The sequence below is a fragment of the Lutzomyia longipalpis genome, chromosome 2, assembly GCF_024334085.1.
Source record: "Lutzomyia longipalpis isolate SR_M1_2022 chromosome 2, ASM2433408v1".
Classification (NCBI taxonomy): domain Eukaryota; kingdom Metazoa; phylum Arthropoda; class Insecta; order Diptera; family Psychodidae; genus Lutzomyia; species Lutzomyia longipalpis.
The window spans coordinates 3,894,544-3,913,845 of NC_074708.1; the positions used below are offsets into that span (position 1 = coordinate 3,894,544).

The 19,302-nt window shown below is 35.6% G+C and overlaps 2 protein-coding genes across 2 annotated transcripts; one reads left to right on the forward strand and one right to left on the reverse strand.

Moving 5' to 3' along the window:
* The first annotated feature begins 1,492 nt into the window (after positions 1-1,492).
* On the forward strand, positions 1,493-18,929 carry LOC129788689 (uncharacterized). The gene is made up of 11 exons (XM_055824935.1): positions 1,493-2,371; positions 5,096-5,533; positions 5,930-6,432; positions 6,523-6,741; positions 6,822-7,237; positions 14,223-14,952; positions 15,026-15,242; positions 15,317-15,974; positions 16,156-16,923; positions 17,024-17,164; positions 17,252-18,929. Exons 2-11 carry the CDS (start codon positions 5,166-5,168, stop codon positions 17,321-17,323), a joined length of 4,092 nt encoding a protein of 1,363 aa, XP_055680910.1. The 5' UTR covers positions 1,493-2,371; positions 5,096-5,165; the 3' UTR covers positions 17,324-18,929.
* LOC129788698 (peritrophin-1-like) lies at positions 10,566-11,260 on the reverse strand. The gene is made up of 2 exons (XM_055824947.1): positions 10,963-11,260; positions 10,566-10,776 (listed from the first exon to the last, which is right to left on the reverse strand). The coding sequence occupies exons 1-2, from the start codon at positions 11,161-11,163 to the stop codon at positions 10,690-10,692; spliced, it is 288 nt and encodes a 95-aa protein (XP_055680922.1). The 5' UTR covers positions 11,164-11,260; the 3' UTR covers positions 10,566-10,689.
* Positions 18,930-19,302: the final 373 nt, after the last annotated feature.

Below are 19,302 nucleotides of genomic sequence, written 5' to 3' on the forward strand. Positions count from 1 at the left end.
CCACCGCACCACCCCCCCTGAGCACCAACCCCTAAGTGCTGCTGGAAAATCCTCGCACAAGCACCGAGGAGTGGTGAATTGTGTAGCTGTGTGAAAAATACTTTCCACACATCCAGCTTCGGCTCATCATATTCTGAAGGAATTTTCACCATGAATTTCCTCACTCACGATCCACTCGCAGAGAGGCGCACGTCAAAGGAAAATCACTTTGGGAAATTGTGGAAAATGTTTGCTTCAAAAATAAAATGTTGTAAAAGATTTTTTTTAATATTCTATGTCTTGGCTTGATGAGTTTTATTAAATATTTTAGAAAAGAAATATCTTTTTAATTGTTCTTTTAAGAATCTATTTCAAATTATTCTTTTAAGATTAAACTGATTTTTCTGACTTATTTTTCTGATCAAAAAAATGATTATGTTGAAAATTGATAGAATTTTATTGAAAATATTAAATTGATTTAAATTATATAAGAGAAATAAAAAATATTCTTAATATTTTGCAAAGTATTCGTTATATTTTAAGAAAATACGTTGTATTAGAAAGATTAAGAATATTTTAAAGAATATTCAAAAAAGAGAATATTCTTTCATTGGAAAACATATTCGGAATATAATGCTGAATATTGCGAATACGGAGAATATTTATAGAGAAAAAATATTTCGAATATTCTAAAATAATATTTATACCCTTTAGAACCTTTAGAATTTTTAGAAACCACTGACTGAACCAAAACTGAATATTTTTACATTTTTTAATAACAAAATTTTTTTTTATCAAAAATTAAGAATTATTCTGTGGCTTTTTAACGTTTTTACTTTAATAAGAGCTCAAAATGTTTGCAAATAAAATAAGCGGAAAAAGGCTTTTTCATTCTCCTCCGTCTTCCTTAAATCTTTAGGTCGGGAGATTAATTTTGCAATAATTTTGCACATTAAAAAAATAAAAATATTTTACATTAAATAAAACTAAGAATTTAGAATATAACTTATTTATTCAAATATTTTTAAAGTTGTTTAAATAATGGTCAATTCAATAAATATTTAAAGGTTATTTTTTAAAAAATATGGATTTTCAATAATAAAGAAAACTTAAATAGAAAATGAAAGCTTTCATGATCCTTCCCTAACTTCAACGAGCGATCTCAAGTAATTTTTCACAGCGAGAGAAATTAATTTCAAGAGCATACAAAAACAGGATCACTTTAAGATCCTTTCAGATTGCCTTGCGCAACCAGAGCTATCAAAAAAAATCATTAAAAGAACATTTAAAAATCAATTGAGAATAATTTCCAAAACATCACATGGAAAGTTAAATCTCTTCCCACAATCAAATGTTGATTTGGTTGATTTGTCATTCCAAATGTTATCGATTCCTGATGAATTATTAATCCCTGATGCATCCACCCTGTATTGAACATATTTCTGTGGTGAAAATGTTTTTTTTTTTTTTTCTAGAGGGAAACTTATGTTTCCACATACCCACCACTGCTCCTCACATACACCCTCACAACCCCATGGAAACAACATTTGGGGTGGATGGCATGAATGGTGAAGAATGTTTAAAATTCCTTGTTGGCTGTTTTGGGATGATTTCCTCCAATCTGCACCAGGACACGAGGTCAGCATAGCCCATTCAGCAAAGGAAGGGACCCACAACATGTCGCGGACCTCAACACTTTGGACAAAGAGGCTACTCCGGGGGGTTCGTGAGGGCAACCGAGTGTGACACATCCTGCTTTTTGTTGGTGGTGTGTTCTGAGGAAAGTGAATTCACAGTTCACCACCCTCTCTCTTTCGCATTGACGGTGGTGGTCTCTCAGCAACATTATATGGAGAAATCCTCTCACAATTGAGAGTAGCATAGTGGTGCGAGAGTTGGACGTAGCAGCGCGAATCATAGGCAGGTTGTGGTAGAAGACACACGAAGGAGGGTGCTTCGGTTGTACGTACAGTGAGTTTTTAAGTGGAGAAAAGGAAGTTTCATTTTTTGGAATTTCCATTTCATGTGAAAAGTCTCGACCTTCCTTTCTGAAGGTAATCCCAAAAGAGTGATACATATATCAAAGGGGCAGCAAAGGGGTATTCCCTGTGAGCCCTGAGTGTTTTTTAATCTGCTCTGCAAATGCTGTGGATTTTGCAGTGATGTGAAAATTGTATTCTGAGTGAGAAAAATCGAATCGAGCACGTCCATTTGCGGTGCACAAAATTCACCTTCTGCTCAACTTTGTACAAGCACAGTGTGTGCAAATATGGATGAGATTTGGTATCCACATCAGAGACTACCCATTGAGTACCTGTGATTTCATCCAAGCAAACCAGGAGGATTACCGTGATACCCAAGAGTGAGGGCAGAAGAAAGTAGAGACATACAAGTATGTGGGAATAAGTTCATTTATCGATTTTTCTCCAACAGTAGGATGAATAGTTTAATTTTGACTCTCAACATTTCTGTGCCTTTCTCTCTCGCACCCCCTTACAATGTAGCATTACTCTCCGTATGTATGCTCTTATGTGTGTTGGGGGGGTAGTAAATCCCTTCGGAACCCTCTTTTTCGGTCTTGGCTTTAAATTCGTCATCCAGCCCACCCTTCTCGCTCACTCGCACCACATCCTCTCGCATTTACATGCTCCCTTGCTGTTTACTGGGGGGATGACTCACTTGCACCTTACATGGGAATTTTCTCAGTCTCTTCCCACACCCCCTCTGTGTACACTCATCTCCACCAAAAACCCTATTCCTCATCCCTCCGCAGAATATCTCTCAATTGACTCAAAACATTTTCTTCTTCACTATCATGTCCCCCCCAATGCTCTATCTAAAGGAAAAGAGAGCAAGAGCATCTTCAGCAGGAAACCATCTTCGCGCTACGACCCCCAGACACCTCCACGACGATGCATTTGATATTCTACAGAATTAAACTTTCAAACAGTTCCCGCATCTAGCTTACAGCTCGCTTAAAAAAAAATTACATAATTTACAACTTCTTTTAAAATATTCTTTGAGAAATTTTCTTTCTTTAAAAGTTTTCCAGAAGAAAAAAAATAAATATCTTTAAAATTATTATTGAATGAACAGACTTTGAGGGACTCTTTACCTATTGGCCTGTTGGATGGGTAATAAAAAAATATTAAATTCAATTTAAACTGTAACAAAATACATAATATTCCTTTTGAAACCCCTATTAAACGAAAAAGGATAACATTTATGGAGTTTTATGCTAATAGAGCAACATGCGAGAGGGAATTCTTAATCGCCGCTGTAAATGATTTAAATATTTCATATCCTTGCTGAATTTTATAAGAATACCTAAAAGGGTTGAAGAAATAGTGGGAAATGAATTTTTATACCATCATTATATATCGCAATTTCCCAACATTATGTGTACAATAAACATATCACAACTAACTGCTACTTTGAATAAATTATTTTATTTTAATTTAAATGAGCAAAAAATTGATTTATAATGTTGAAATGAAAATTATAATGAATTTTCCGAAAGGAAATTTTAATTCCGTTTTTAGGAATCTTCTAAAATAGTTCGAAGAAATTCTAATATTTTTTCTATATTTATTTTAGTAAAAAAGCAATATATTTTTCTTTATAAATTTTTAGTGAATGTTTCGTTCGATATTAGGATCTTCCTTATACATAGGCCATTTCTCTCAATATTTTTTACAAAAATTTTAAAGAAAATTCGTTTAGGGGTTGTCATCTAATTATAAAAACTAAAGGAATTTTAAGAGCGATTTTCCAATCAATTTTGAGGTGAAAAAATTAATAAAATTACTTAAATTATCATCGAACTCTGATTAGAGAGTATTTTTAAAACAATTTTTTATTCTCAAAGAAATTATTTTAAAAAAGTTTTCACGTTTTGCCATTTTGCCCCTTATTTGGCTTAAAGATTTTAGAATAACAAATAAATTAAAAAAAAATAATCATCAATACTCCCAATTTAATTCATTTAGGGACGAAATATATTTCCTTTCTCTGAAAATATCTCTTTCTTCAAAAATCTCTTTTAAAGTATTTCCTTGATCAGCCTGATAAAGATCCTTTCGAAAACTATAATTGAAATAATAATTTCAAATTTTCTTTTCTCAATTTTGAAGTAATTGTGAACAAGAATTTTAAGAGAAACAACCCCAATTAAACTCTTGCTGAAAATTGGTGAAAATGTGGAAAACTAAACATCCTTTTATTGCAAAGTAAATCCAGAGAAAACAAACAGAACATTGTCCTTTTAGCCGTGGCACAATAAGGGCTCTATAAAAGGAAGGAATAAATGAATATTTTATAACTTTATTAACCAACAATTCCTCTCTATTTCTTGCTCTATTTAGCCTTCTTGCGATTTTTTCTTCTTGCTCTGCCTTTCTTATTTCCAATCCTTAATCCCTAAATCTACTGTCTGTGAAGCCGGCATTGATGTTGGTGCACAGAGTTCAACTCAGCAATAAGGATCAAATGGGGGTCTTGTTGTTGGGTACGGTGGGGCGGGGGGTGGAGGTGCAGGCGAGGTGCGGGTGGAAAAGACATCAAATATATGGGAGTGAGTTACAGAAATATACACTCTGTGGGTTTCCACACCATATCGTTGCCCTTTTAGAGACTATCCTACCTATATAGTTAGATGGGTGTTTGCGCGCCATAGGGAGGGCGAACTGAAGAAAAATGTGAAGTGGAAGACACATAGAATAATAATTCCCTTCTCCCTTTGCGAAAGGAGGCAGCAAAGAAGGGAAAGAGAGGAGAAAAAAAAAGAATCCAAGACGGTGGAGAATATGTGTGTGGAAGAGGAGTATAAAAATCGTTAGAGTAAATGTCTGTAAAATTTTCCTTTCATTGCGGTGTGTGTGCAGGAGAGACGAAAATTTATGGGATTCAACTTTCTCCGGTTGGCGTGAAAGTATACCTACATATACATACTTATATGCGGGGCTGACAGGAAGAGAGGGGATGCAAGAGGGGTGGAGGGAGTAGAATTGTTAAATTTAAATGCTTTTCATTATCTCCAAATGAATGAGAATTGTGTCCTTATCTCAAGGAAAATGTGACAAATATAATTTGCTTTCTCGCAAATTTTCCATCACAGCCGCACCACATTTCCTCCCCAGGGCCATCCACATCTCGCAAAGGGCATCTCTTCCACCCCATTTGCAACCATGGTGAGCACAACAATCAGCCTCGTTGACACGAAAACACCCACAGCGACGAATCACAGCTCCGGGCGTACAGCCGGTGAGTCATCTGCAGGAGCCTCAGGCGGTGGTGGTGGTGGTGGTGGTGGCAATGGCGTCGGCGGGAATGTTCTCAACGAACAGATTTCGATGCTCTTCCCAAAGTGTCGTCCACGGAATGATGTCAATCTCAATCCCCTCACCACCCATGTACCCCCATCGCCGCCACCATCGTCGCTTTCCTCCTCAAACTCCTCAGTTCGCATTCCGCTGTCCAAATCATCGTCCGTCGCCACGAATCCCTTCTTAACTGCAACACACGACTTGGGGGGTATTTCTGGACGACCCGACAGGTATCCTTTACTTCTTTTTTGTATGCTTTAAACATCTCAGGCAATTTTCTTTTATTCCTAATTCATTTAATTAAAAAACTAAAAACTTTCCAAGAAAAAAATCAATTCTTTTAACAAAGAATTGATTCCATTGCAATTTCCGTTTCAATTCAAACACATTTGGTATGTTAATTAGCTTTAGCTGCGTGCTAAAATGCAATGAAAACATAAATCAGATTAATTACAGGATTTCATTGCTTAATTTTCATGGCTTATCTAATCAGAAAGCTCACGAGAAAAATCGGGTGGAGAAGTAAATCAAAGAATGGAGAAAAATTTATAATTTCTTTCATGTCAATTTATTTTCATTTAATTGAATTCAATGAAAAGAAAATGATTAAAAATAAATATTTGCAGGTTTAGCAACTACTACTATGGGAACACAAGTCAAGCATCAATGGACTACGGATCCAACTACACTCAGAATTCCACTGAGATGATGTCGAAGCACTTTCAGAAGCACCTAAATCACGTCCAGCGATCAGCTTCGTATCACCAGAATCCATTTTTGAAGGACACCGAATTGGGATTCTGGGATATGCGAGCTAGGACACCGAATACAACTCCAGCAAGTACCGTACTTAATTCCCCGGAAGTCACGGATAGTGAAGGAGGAATGGCGGGTCCACCGCTTGGTTTGGTCAGTCGCAGCCACATTGGGATGCTCCCGTCGAAGCAATCACATCATATTCGTGTTGGACGAAGCCCTGTGGGACACGGTGAGAGTTATTCTTTTGTAGAGCCAACAAATGCAGCAGCAGCAGCTTCGTGCTCTTCAACTTCAGCTTCCGGACGGAGTGTTGCGGTGGTTACAGACGGAGAAGTTGTCGTATTCGATGACATTGGTGACACTTGGCAAAGTAATTATAAGTAGAAGAAGCCAGAGGGGGATGGAAATCGATTGAAAGGACCCTCCACAACATGCAAGAATGAATGTTCTCTCATTGCAGATTTGCGCATAACAACGGAATCAGAAATGCCAGAACACAAGACAATTCACGAGGAGAATGACGAAGAGGAGGATGATGAGGAGGACGAGGAGGAGACTGTAGATATTTTTGAGCATACCCGTGTACCGAGGGAGCAAATAAATCACAAAATGGCCAACCATTTGGAAGCCACCACCACGAGATATGTGTCGAGTGGAAAAAATGTTTCTGGCATCATAGGTAATTTGTCACGTTGGGGGGGGAAATGCGAGGCCCTATATGGATGGCAGGGTGTGATGGACAATTTCTCACTTTCACAGAATATGATGGTTCTCCGAGGCGATTTGGCCATTTGGCCACATCAAGTACCATCAATCAGTACTACGATGACACCCCTATTTCTAAAGCACAAACCTACGGTACGATGACCACAAAGCTGAAACCACGACCAGGATTCCCACAGCGTGTTATGCCATCGCCCACGGAACCCACAACCGTACCCCTGGATGAGCACAGCCACGATCAGGAGGGTAGTAGTAGCAGCATCAATGTAGCAGAAATGCAAACACCAACGGATTTTACACTAACCGAACCAAAACTCTCAACATTTGACTACCTGTACGAATTCTCCGAGACACGCAAAGTTCTCGAAGAATTCTTCAAGTGTCCCATTGCGGAGGATGATAAGACGCTTGAGAAGTTGAGTGATTTCAATGGAAGTGATGCTGACAGTACGGTGAGTTAAACATTATTTTTTTTAATTAATCCCAATTCACCTTTTGCATTCGCACCCCCATTTGACCTTTCACCTTCAAAGCATAAGAGAGCAATTATATTTTATTTTTAAAAATAGTTTCTTTTAATTGTTATCCCTCCGACTTTTTCGAAGAAGAAAAAAAAAGAACCAATTAAAGTAATTTTACTCTCAAAAATATTTTAAAAATTAAAGTCAATCATAACGCGTCCAGTTATAAGAGTTGGTGTCCCACAACGTGTAGAAGTTTGTTTATGCGTTGTAATGCGATTTGTGAGCAGAATTAGCAGACAAAGATTTTTTTTTGTAAAATTCGACAATTTTATGGATAAAAATGGTCATATCTTTAGTTCTATAAGACCTACAGAAATTTCTTGACTAGTTTTGGAAAGGTATTAAAACAGGCTATTAACTAAGATAAATTTCAATTATTTTCAAGGTCACCTCCAGAACACAAAATGGCGGAATTTTGTTTTGCGAAAACAGTTTTTGGCATTTTTGGTCCCGAAGGAATAGTTCTAGAGGTTTCTGATGTTCTAGAAAGTTGTAGAGTTTTGCAAAACCTTTAATTTGATACTAAGATGAGCAAATGCAAGAATTTTTCAAACTGCGATATCTTCTAAACGGCGACATAGATTTTCTTCATTTTCGGACTGGTGAAAGATATTGAGTCAAGCCACAACATATCAAAATTTAAAGGAAAACGATAATAGATGTTGGGAGATATTGCCCCTTAAAGTTAGGCAATTTTTGTTTTTGATTTTAGCGCCTCTTGCGGATGTTTTTAGAACTTGAAATGTTTTATATAGTTGTAGGGCTTCTTAAAACCTTTCATTTGATACCAAGATGGTCAAAATCGGTCAAGCCGTTTTCAAGTTATATTGAAAAAACACTTTGCTTTAGGCCGCCATATTTGCTAAACGGCTTGACCGATTGTCAAGTATGAATTATTTATGAAAACGTCTCACTGAGCTCTACAACATACTAAAATTTCAGACCTCTAGCTGTAAGGGAAGTGGTTGATGGTAGTTCAAAATGGCGGATGGCGGCCATCTTGGATTCCGAAAATGCGAAAAAAATGAAATTTTACACCCACATTTCTATAGAAAACTTCAAACCGTAAGTCTCTATCTGTTACCGTTCTCAAGCTATAAGGCAAAATGTGGAGTCCAGGCCGGCAGGCCGGCCGGATCAAAATTTTTCCACCACCATTTTCAGAATGTGGGTTGTCTAAAACGTGCTCATACCAAGTTTGAGCCCGATCTGAGGTGGTCGGTTTTTCCGACGATTACAATACTTGGTGTTGGCCACGTAGTGGAACACCAACTAATTAAAAGCTTTGTTTAATGGCTAAGAGAATAATACAGGAAAAAATGAAATTATCGATTCTACTTAACATGCAGTAACAAACAATATACATAGCACAGTATCATGGCGGAAAAGAGGACAAAAGGAAACGAATAATTGCAAAATAGCTATCATTAATCGCATATGTAGACTCTCACTGCGGCTGAGATTCTTATCAAGACACTTTACACTCATTAAATTCCAGTCCTGAGTAGGGAGATTTATGCAATGAGATTTTTTTATACATATTTCCCCTCAAAGCCACAAAAGAATTTAAACTATTAAAATATTTAATTTTTGCTACTTATAAAATTTTATATAGTAGCATAAAAAGTTGCATAAATTGGTTCAAATTACATCAATATTAAAAATTAATAGAGATTTTAAATGTTTATTTACACCAATGAAAAAAAATCAGATCAACCGAATAAAATTATTTTTTCATGGGAAAATGGCAAATTTTACGTGCATAAAAAATGCATAAAAACTATTTTTTAAAACTTTATGTTTTAATCGATATTGTTAATATTAATAAGGAATAAAAAATTGAAATTTTTTGCATTGAATTCAAGAATATTGTTTTGTTTGAAGAATATATTCCATTTGATTGGATTTTCAATTGCATCTACTACAGAGCTTTTATAGCTTTCAATTTGAGCTTTTTCCCGTTTTATCATGAACATTATTTCAAATCATCAACACTAAAACTTGACACGCTATAGCATTAAAGTAAAATCAAAGAGATAGAATCATTTAGCTAAAGAATCTGTGAAATTTTGCATAATAAATTAATGAATAAACATTATGAGATTTTCTAATTGAGCTTTCGAAGAACTTTCACATACCTATGTATATATTAGTTGAGACTTTGAATTGTCTCATTCAGTTGAACACATATTGTTAATTTCATTACATCGTGAGAGGATGTTGACCTCAAAGAGCAATTTGGTGAAAGTGTCTATGAGTAGGCAAAATTGAAACATCCACCAACCGTAAGAAGAGACTATATTGCTCACATTTAAATGCTAAAAGCACTTTTGGGTGGGTTTTTAGTACAGTGAGAGGGCGGGTGCGGAACTTTTGATTGCGGTTTCCAGAAAACACCTCCGCAGCATTTGAGAGTTTTCCTTTGCTTACAAAAACACATCGTAAAATCTTGCTGATTCCGTTCATTTTGATATTTCCAAGGATTCACTGTTTGTGGTTACACGCCTATATAGAATAGAGGGGTTGAATTCCAAGAATATTCGCATGTTAACCAAGCTTACACGTGCACGGAATTCTCTTTCTCTATTTTGAATTCTCAAAATTCACCCCACAGGAACAAGTGAAATCTAATTAATGGAGTTTCATTTAATAATTCAAGATAAATTAACTGTGAGAATGGAGGTAGTAGAAGTCAGTTTAGAAGGTGCTAAGCCTCAATAAATTGAGAAAAATATAAATTTCTTAAGAAAATCCTTATAAAGAAATAAATTCTTCAAGAAATTAAAAACAGAAGAATCCCATCTCTTATCTATTTTAATTAATAGAACAGATAAGATTTCTTATCAATTGATTGGAATCAATTTTAATTTTATTAGTGGTTAGTTTGAAGAAAGACGCACAGGTGCTATCACAATTATTTCCACGAAAAGCCATCTTCTGTTTACTCATCAATTGATTCATTAAGAAAATAAATTTAAAAAAAAATCAATCAATTGAACTATATTTAGAACTAATACGTTTGCCAAGAATGAATTGTTTTCATCAAGTGCGCAAAAAACTAATAAAAACTTTTTTATTTCCATAAAAATTGCTCAATTCCGCTGAAAGAAAAAGCTTTTGAATCACTCCAAATAAATTTTTATAAATAATAATTGAGAATTCACAATTTTAGGCCATTTAGAGCTAACAATTCACGAAAATATTGAAAAATAATCAAGAAAATATAAAAAAAAATTCTCAGTAAAATAAAATTAAGTTTTGAATTAGATAAAAAATGAATTTATTGTGATGTAAAAAAATAAAATTATTCTACAGCAGTTATGAATGAAGATTTTCAGGGGAAAATACTAATTTATACAGAGTAGGATCGATGGAATGTTTTAATAATCCTCCTCAGGTGTAGCCTCAGTATTGCCAGGTGTGGTAGTTTCGTAGTTACATTCAACATTTTCCTTCCAATCGCACAACTGCAAAAAGTATTTTAGATTTAATACAATTTCCTAATTCTTTTTTAGTGAAGGAATTTATGCAAAAAAAATATGGAGAAAGTCTACTTTTTAATCATTTTTAATGAAAATTTTACTTTTTGTTAGACTTTTCCTGTCGCTCTTTAAAAGAGATTAATATATTGCAAGTTGTTCAATTTTCCTTACATTTTTCTCTGGATTGAAGTGAAGTCCCCATGGGCAAGAAAACTCATGTGGTCTTCCATGGCTACAGATGTAGAATTTTCCACAGTCCGATTCATGCGGGAACATAATAAGATCCTTACGCTGTTCTTGCTCTTCGGGGCACACAAAGGTTCCCATGGCAAAGCCAATGATGGCAAAAATCACAACTAAATGGAACTTCATGATTTTTTGTTGTTGTTTAAATTAATTACTTAGTAAATGCACTAAAAACTTAATCAATGAACTGCTTGTGTTGCACTGTTGGCAAATACTTCCACGAGGTACGCTTAAATACTCTCACTACAAGTCTGTTATCTTTTCAAAAAAATCTTTATCAATTTCCTTAGATTGTCTGGGGATTTTCTTTTTTTTGTGCAATTCTCAACTACTTCCACTTAATGCGTGTCTACATAATGTTAGTACTTGAATTGATTCTTGAGACTAGACAACAGCTGCAAAATTTAGCAAAATGTGTGTCATCAGGGGAAATTTCGAGACACATGCCTTCCTCAAGTTGAAAATTCAAAATTCTCTGGGAGCTGGCTTAACGATCATCACAAGAGCTTTTATTCTGTACTTAATATTCTTATGAATTTAATTCAATACAAATCCAATTGATTCATCAGTCATTGAATAAAGTTGAAGAGCATTTAGCTGGAAATAATTTGGCTTAATTGTACCGGAAAAGCAACTTCCGTCACAGAAAGAAAAACTTTATAAAAGCTCCGAAACTAAAAAAAAAAAAAGTTTTTTTATGTAAATTATATATCCATGTAGTCTATTGAATCCTTAGTTCAGAACAAGAGGACCTCAAAAGTGAATTGTTGAACTTTGTCTTGCCTTATTTATAAATTCAAGTTAACCCACAAAAACGCTGAATTCCAATATTTTTTGCCTCGGGTATATATACAGTCGGCGGAACACCCTGGCGAGTTTGTAATTACATAATTACAGTGTTTGCTTGTGAATTATTAACCCCATGAAGCTCCTCTCTCCGGCCATTATGCATGTAAAATCCCCATGAGTCCTGGAAAGGACTTTCTCATTGTTTATCCATGCTTTTCCAGAACCCCAAAGAACGTGTGTCGTCAATTCAGGTCATACCGCTGCTCGCAAAGTTCCTCGCCTATATTATCCCAACCCGTTCATGCTATTTTTTGCTCACATGGTGGTTTTTTTTTCGCTCTCACAAAGTCTTATGCGGGAGGCAGATAAATTAAATTTGATGCAATCGAGCATAAATGTCCCAGGGAGAATGTAATTGGAGAAGCTTTATACAGTGCTCTCCACGTGAGAGTTTACGATAAACTTTCTCGACCTCTGGGTAGCGTCTGTCTCTATAAACTAAATAGCAAACTACACATATCCTCTCTCTCCATGTCTGCTGTGAGGGGGTTGTTTAAAATGTCTCCGTTGGATCATGAATTTTAACAATATACCCCAACCACGTCTTTGAGTTGTATACTCAGAGTACTGCAATTACCATCAATTATTAAATCAATGCTTTGTACAATTGGACATGCAGCAAACCCCATGTGTGAGTTCTATGGCCTCAGTTGCCATTTAATTCCATTTGTCCCGAGGATAATCACCTTTCCGTGGTGTTTACTACATATCCTACATATATATTAGAAATGTACTAGTTCGTACTTTAGATTTCCACAATCAATTTCATTTAATTCATTACAGAGGGGATTTAATAAATTTCATTAACGTACATTCTGTATGTCAGGAAATAAATTGAAATAATGTTCACATTGCTTTACAGTGATGTTTCGCTGTATAACGATCTTTATTTAATTTCTTGTTTTGTTTTTTAAGAATTACTTGTGAAGAATATTTAAAAATATTAAAAAGAAGGAAAAATGCTAAACTTTAGACAGGAAATGAGTTTAAAAAGGAACGTCAATTAGAAAAAAAATGGCAATTTAGAGAATTTTAAACGTTAAAAAATTTAATGAATGAATGAATGAAAATTTATTGTAATCTGGCCAATTGGCCTAATATACATAAACTGTGGTACATAATATTCCGACGATTTTCCTTCACATGTACATAATATATAACTTTTAATTTCAAATCTCCTTCAAATCTCTACTACGAATAAAGCGCACCTATCTCTTTATTATTTTCTCTTACAAAAACTTTTACATTCTTTTATCTGTCTCAGTTTGGAGTTTAAGGGCTTCCATTCACCTTTTCTTCGATGAAGAAACAGACCAAATAATTGGTCGAAAAACATCTTCAAATCGCGTCTTTTTCTAGAGTTTTTTGTAGTTCTTGGTTTTTCGGTGGTTCTTGATTTTAGGGTTTTTTCTTTTTCACCTTCTCACTAAAATATTATCTCTTTTGTCTCTCTTTATCTCTTATCATTTATATTTCTATTATTTTATCATCACTCGTTTCTCTATTTCTTTGTAATGTGTCGAAACTGAAGAGGGCACTTCGATCTCCGGAACTTAGAATCCGCAGCGCAGCAATGGACCCCCACGTGGAGCCAGATTTCACGTCCAATTCATATTTATAAATTCCTTCCCAGATTTATGTATATTGCTTCTAGATTTTCTTCTCTTGAAGAAGAAAATGAAGCAATTTTCACTTCAAGTAAACTCGTTAAAAAATTGTCAAACGTTATAAAGACAATAGAAAAGTTTAAATAGAAATGTAAAACGTTAGAAAAAATGCCAAATAAACTGTCAAACGTTCGAAAAGAAACGCTCAAAGTTATAAAAAGAAAAAATCGTCAAATCCTATTAATTTGAAGGGAACAGTGGTTGTCAATTGCATTTAGTAATCTGAATCTTCATTAATCTTTTCTCTTAATCTATTCTTTTAATCCATTTTTATTGTCCTTTAAATTAAAAAAAAATCTTTAAACTTCTTCTTGAATCGATTTCTGGCATCAACAGAATCGAAGAAAATTAGTTAAATCCTTCACGGAAACTCTAATAAATCGAAAATAGCAGTTTCCGGCAACACAGAATAATCCAATTCTGACTGGAAAAAAATTTCAAGAGTTTCATGCTTCGAGGCATCACTGTATTGTGAAAAAATCATCACAATGCAACGATTCAATATACTACATATATCTTGATTATATATAGGGGCAATACTGAAGGAATTGCAAAACTTTATTTTCCATCCTTGATATCTATCTGTACATAACTATTTATATGTAATATGTATTTGTCTATGCTGCACAGCATAGAATAAAGAAGGACGAATGATTTATCTTCCTGCAGGACATTCACTATGAATTCCGTGGGAGTAATAATCAAGAGAGCGACAAGGACAATGAACACTGTCCCTATCCCCTTGTTGAGGGGATGGTAACAAAATCCCCCACTGAGAATGTCACCCCAACGAGTCCTATGAAGCAGAATGGCTTCGGGAGTATCCAAATGTCGGAGGCACATCAAATCAATGAATACGATGCGTATCTGGATTCAGCAAGTCGCAGTAGTGGGGAATTGGGTGACACGGAAATCAAGCACAATTCCACACCACAGAGGCATTCGCGATGCTTCAGATATTCCCCCGAGACAACGGACTACGATTCCAATTGCGGGGATCTCGATAGTTTATCTGGCGACTACAATACCACGACGAATTATCCAGCATTTGCGCGGCACTACACATCGATGCCGGTGCTGGAAGATGGATTGTCCAGTGGTCATGCTTCGGACACTGAAAATAACAATCCCACCACAATTGCCGTCTTGATGGCGGACAAGAAGCCCACGGAGACGGTGATTGAGCCTCCTCCGTTGCAGCTGAGAGCTCAAACTATTGTAGATAGCCCAATAAAGAGATCCCCAATTATGCAGAAGCTCGATGAATTCCTCCTGAACACCAATAACAGCGTGAGGAGTGAAGTTAAAGCTGCAGAAGCTTCCGAAATGCCCCAGAGCATCACTTCGAGCACCATTTTCAAGAATACAGATCCTGAACTTGAATCTCTCTATTCTATTAGTGAGTCTTTTGATTTTCCTTTAAATTTTAACGAATTCTTTGAAGAAAATATTTTTAATTTAATTCCCTTTAGACATGGTCCAGATGACACCTCCACCACCAGCTCCAGCTCCACATAGAAAAGCTTCCGTAGCTGGATTGGATGCAAATGTTCCGGATATTCAAGCTGCCTTAAAGGATATCCGTTCAACATTGAAGCGAACAAAGACATACCCAACGCAGCAGGATAATCATCTTCTATCGGAAGCCATTGCCTCCCCTATCTCAACATCTCCCGTTTGGATACCAAGGTAGGGATTTCTCTCTAACATCCCTAAATCTCAAAAATCTTTAAATAAATCGTTGGATTTTTTTTTACCAACAGCTACAGATGCAGAGAAAACATTCCCGAGAGTACTGAATTGGATGCATTGCACGAGAAGAGCGCAAGTGGAGAAGAAGAGGAATTGGATACAGATCTCGAAACAGATAGACTTCTAGGGCATCAGCGGGTGGATGATCAAGGATTCTACGATGAGAATAGCAAATGGTCCGAACGGAAGGGTCGCTTTGGGGCATCAACACTCAGCAAATTGTCCCCGAAAGTTCCCAAAAGTAACTCCACGTCGCTCCTTAGGCAGGGAATAAACTCCCTCCTACCGTCCACACCGGAAATCACATCAACAGTCACCAATCTCAAATCACCTAACAACAATCTTGTGGATCTCGTGAGTGGGAATAGCAACCTTTCGCCACAGAGTGGTGGTGGTGGGATGCAGAATGTCTCCTCGCCGGAGCATATTGACAGCGGAGGAAGTGGGGATCAGGATAAGCATCAGGATTTAATAAATGAGAGCCCCAGTGGTTCAAATGCATCCACAAAGGATGGGGATAAGAAGAAGAAGAGCAAAAATAAGGAAGTACTCATTGAGGGTGTCCTTTTCCGTGCACGCTATTTGGGCTCAACACAACTCGTTTGCGAAGGTCAACCAACAAAATCAACAAGGATGATGCAAGCTGAGGAAGCAGTATCCAGGATTAAGGTAATCCAACATTGACGCAAGATTTTCTTTTTAAAATAAATTTCGCTAAATGTATCGCTTAATTCCTTCTCTTTGCGCTTTCCCCGAAGGCTTTGGTAAGTCGCTTCCTGGTCGAAAAATTAAATCCAATTAAATTAAATTTGGGGAATTTTTCGAATCAACTGAATTTGTATCCTTTTAGGCTCCTGATGGAGAAAATCAACCGAGTACAGAGGTAGACTTGTTTATCTCAACGGAGAAGATTATGGTGCTGAATACAGACCTCAAGGAGATCATGATGGACCACGCCCTGAGGACAATCTCCTACATTGCTGACATTGGGGACCTGGTGGTGCTGATGGCACGACGACGGTTTGTGCCGCAGGACATGGATGACGGGCCGAAGCCCAATCGAACGCCCAAGATGATCTGCCATGTCTTTGAGAGTGACGAAGCGCAATTCATTGCACAGTCCATCGGCCAGGCCTTCCAGGTGGCCTACATGGAGTTCCTCAAGGCGAACGGCATTGAGGATCACAGCTTCGTCAAGGAGATGGACTACCAGGAGGTGCTCAATAGTCAGGAGATCTTTGGCGATGAACTGGAGATCTTTGCGAAGAAGGAGCTACAGAAGGAGGTGGTTGTGCCCAAGGCGAAAGGAGAAATCCTCGGGGTGGTAATTGTGGAATCGGGATGGGGCTCAATGCTGCCCACTGTGGTCATTGCGAATCTCCTGTCGTCCGGCGCTGCAGCGCGTTGCGGACAACTCAACATAGGTGACCAAATAATCGCCATCAATGGGCTGAGTCTTGTTGGTTTGCCCCTGTCCACGTGCCAGACGTACATAAAAAATACCAAAACACAGACTGTTGTCAAATTTACCGTCGTTCCGTGTCCTCCAGTCGTTGAGGTGAAGATTAAGCGACCAAATACAAAGTATCAACTAGGATTTAGTGTTCAGAATGGCGTGGTGAGTTCTCTTTGCAAATTAATTCTCTTCTTTGAAGAATTTTTAGGATTTTTGGCTTTTTGAATAAAAGAATTAATTGAATTTTATTTCTTTTTGGCAGATTTGTAGCTTGCTTAGGGGTGGTATTGCGGAAAGGGGTGGCGTCCGAGTGGGTCACAGGATAATTGAGATCAATAATCAGAGCGTCGTGGCGGTTCCGCACGAGAAAATCGTCAATTTACTCGCCACTTCCGTCGGAGAGGTAATAAATCTTTTTTTCTTCTTAACTTTCTCTTTAAGATCTTTAAAAATTTGATTTTTATTAATAATTTATTTCTCTTTTCAACAGATCCTGATGAAAACCATGCCCACATCAATGTTCCGACTACTGACTGGGCAAGAGAATCCAATTTACATTTAAGGTGATGAAAACGATGGACTAAGCATGAAAGCTAAAGAGTTTAAGTTTCAGAATAAATGTGTTATAAAAAGGAATTTATAAAGAAAAAAAATAAGCAACAGAATTCCTCTAATTTAAAAGAGAAAAAAAGCTCAATCTTATTTTTCTGGAATAATAGTGAATTGATAAAGAAAAAAGAGAAAAAAATCCAATCCATAAATCTTTCAGAACTGATTAGCGCAGAATATTTTCTTTCCCTCTATAAAGTCTCCTCCTTATTCATCTGGCCTTGCTGGGGTGTGTCTTATCAACTTGGTTAACTAAACTTAGCGATTGTATGTTGAGAAAAAAAAGAAACAAATTTAAAATGAAAAAAAATCACACAGAGTAAAAGAGAAAATATATTTAAGAAAAATAAATCTAAATAGAAAAGAAAATATTTTATTGATGAGATACCAACAGGTGAAAAAATATTTAATGGAACACACACTGAAGAATTTAATCAACAGACAAAACCACACACAACACACAAATTTAAAAAAAAATATTCCCATACTAACATATCAGACACTTTCAATCATCTCTGAAAATTATCTATTTTTTTATTTAAAAAAAAATAAGAAAAATATTTTTTTCCTTTTAACTTAGTCCTCTATACCCCTCCTCCCTATCAGAATTAATTGAGAATTAATTAATATTTTTATACTTTTTTTTTCAAAATGTTTGCATTGCTTTTCACTTAATTTTTATTTATTTATGAAAATAAATAAATTGAAATAATTATTTCAGTTTAAAAATCTTTTAAAAACTCTCAAGATTTATTTTTAAAATATATTTCCTTCAATTTTAAATCGTAAGCTTTATTCAAACCAAGAATACACCAAAAGTCGAAAGATCGATCGTTTAACTTCGACTTCGTTCGGAGCTATCGGCCAATCAGAGAGCTTTTGAGCCTGAAGTGCATTCTTAGTGTGAATAGAGCGTCTCATCATCGTTTTCAAACACTTTTTTCCATTTTTATCAACAACAAAAGAAAAAAACGTCAAAAATTCGACTAAATTATGAAAATTCCCCAAAAAAAATTCTCAAATTGTAAAAAAAGATTTATGAAAAGCTATATTGAAAAAAAAAACTCTTACTGTCTGTATTCTCTCTAATATATTAATCTCTCTCTAAAAAATGAATTGTCATAATTTTATCTGAGTTTTAATGAAAAAAAAACTGCTTTTGCCGATGATAAAAAATGTATAATCTTAAAAAAATAAACACACAAATTAATTAATCTCCTTTTCGATTTATATATTGCCCAGAGTTTTCGCATTGGCGGCAAAAAAAAATCATGCTGTGAAAAATTTATCGCATCGCAATCAAATTCAACAAAAAAAATTGAATAAATTCCCTCTCTATTGTGGTGTAAGATGTGCAAATCAAAAATTATAAACAAGAAAAACTTATTTTATTTAAAAAAAAAAATATCTTTCATTTCTTTTTCTTGAGTAATAAAATAAGTATTTAGAGGAAAAAAATGTATTATAATGTAGTGATGTAAAGTGAAAGTATATAATTTTATGATGCAGATGAATAGGAGATTGATGAAAAGTGAATATATAGGCTTTGCTGATAAACACTGAATTGTTTTATTGGGGAGGGGTTGGTATTTAGAGCAATTCTGATTGATTTTCTTTAAGAAAAAAAGATTTTCTACGATTATTTTGAACATTTTTTGGCCAAAAAGTCCTTATTCGCATTTTCTGACTCTTCTGTTGGTTTTAGAGGGATTCTAACTGCATTGATATAAACCAAAGGAATGGTCCAGATGTGAAGAATAAGAAAAATCATTTTTGCCTTGATTTTTGAACATTTTTTGACAAAAAAATCGCTTTTTTCATTTTCCCATCTACTTCTTCTTACGAAAAATTCCCGTGAGAATTTTTCCCATGAATTCAAAATCACCGCCATACCACGAGACTGAGATTCAAGACTGGCACGGGAAAAGTCGA

Excerpts from the sequence above, each read along its gene's own strand:
- LOC129788698 (XM_055824947.1), bottom strand. The coding sequence starts at position 11,163 with ATGAAGTTCCATTTAGTTGTGATTTTTGCCATCATTGGCTTTGCCATG. Across the intron at positions 10,777-10,962 it reads ACTTCAATCCAGAGAAAAAT|TTGTGCGATTGGAAGGAAAA; the intron begins GTAAGGAAAATT and ends TACTTTTTGCAG.
- LOC129788689 (XM_055824935.1), top strand. The coding sequence starts at position 5,166 with ATGGTGAGCACAACAATCAGCCTCGTTGACACGAAAACACCCACAGCG. Across the intron at positions 6,433-6,522 it reads CATTGGTGACACTTGGCAAA|ATTTGCGCATAACAACGGAA; the intron begins GTAATTATAAGT and ends CTCTCATTGCAG. Across the intron at positions 17,165-17,251 it reads TCGCCACTTCCGTCGGAGAG|ATCCTGATGAAAACCATGCC; the intron begins GTAATAAATCTT and ends TCTTTTCAACAG.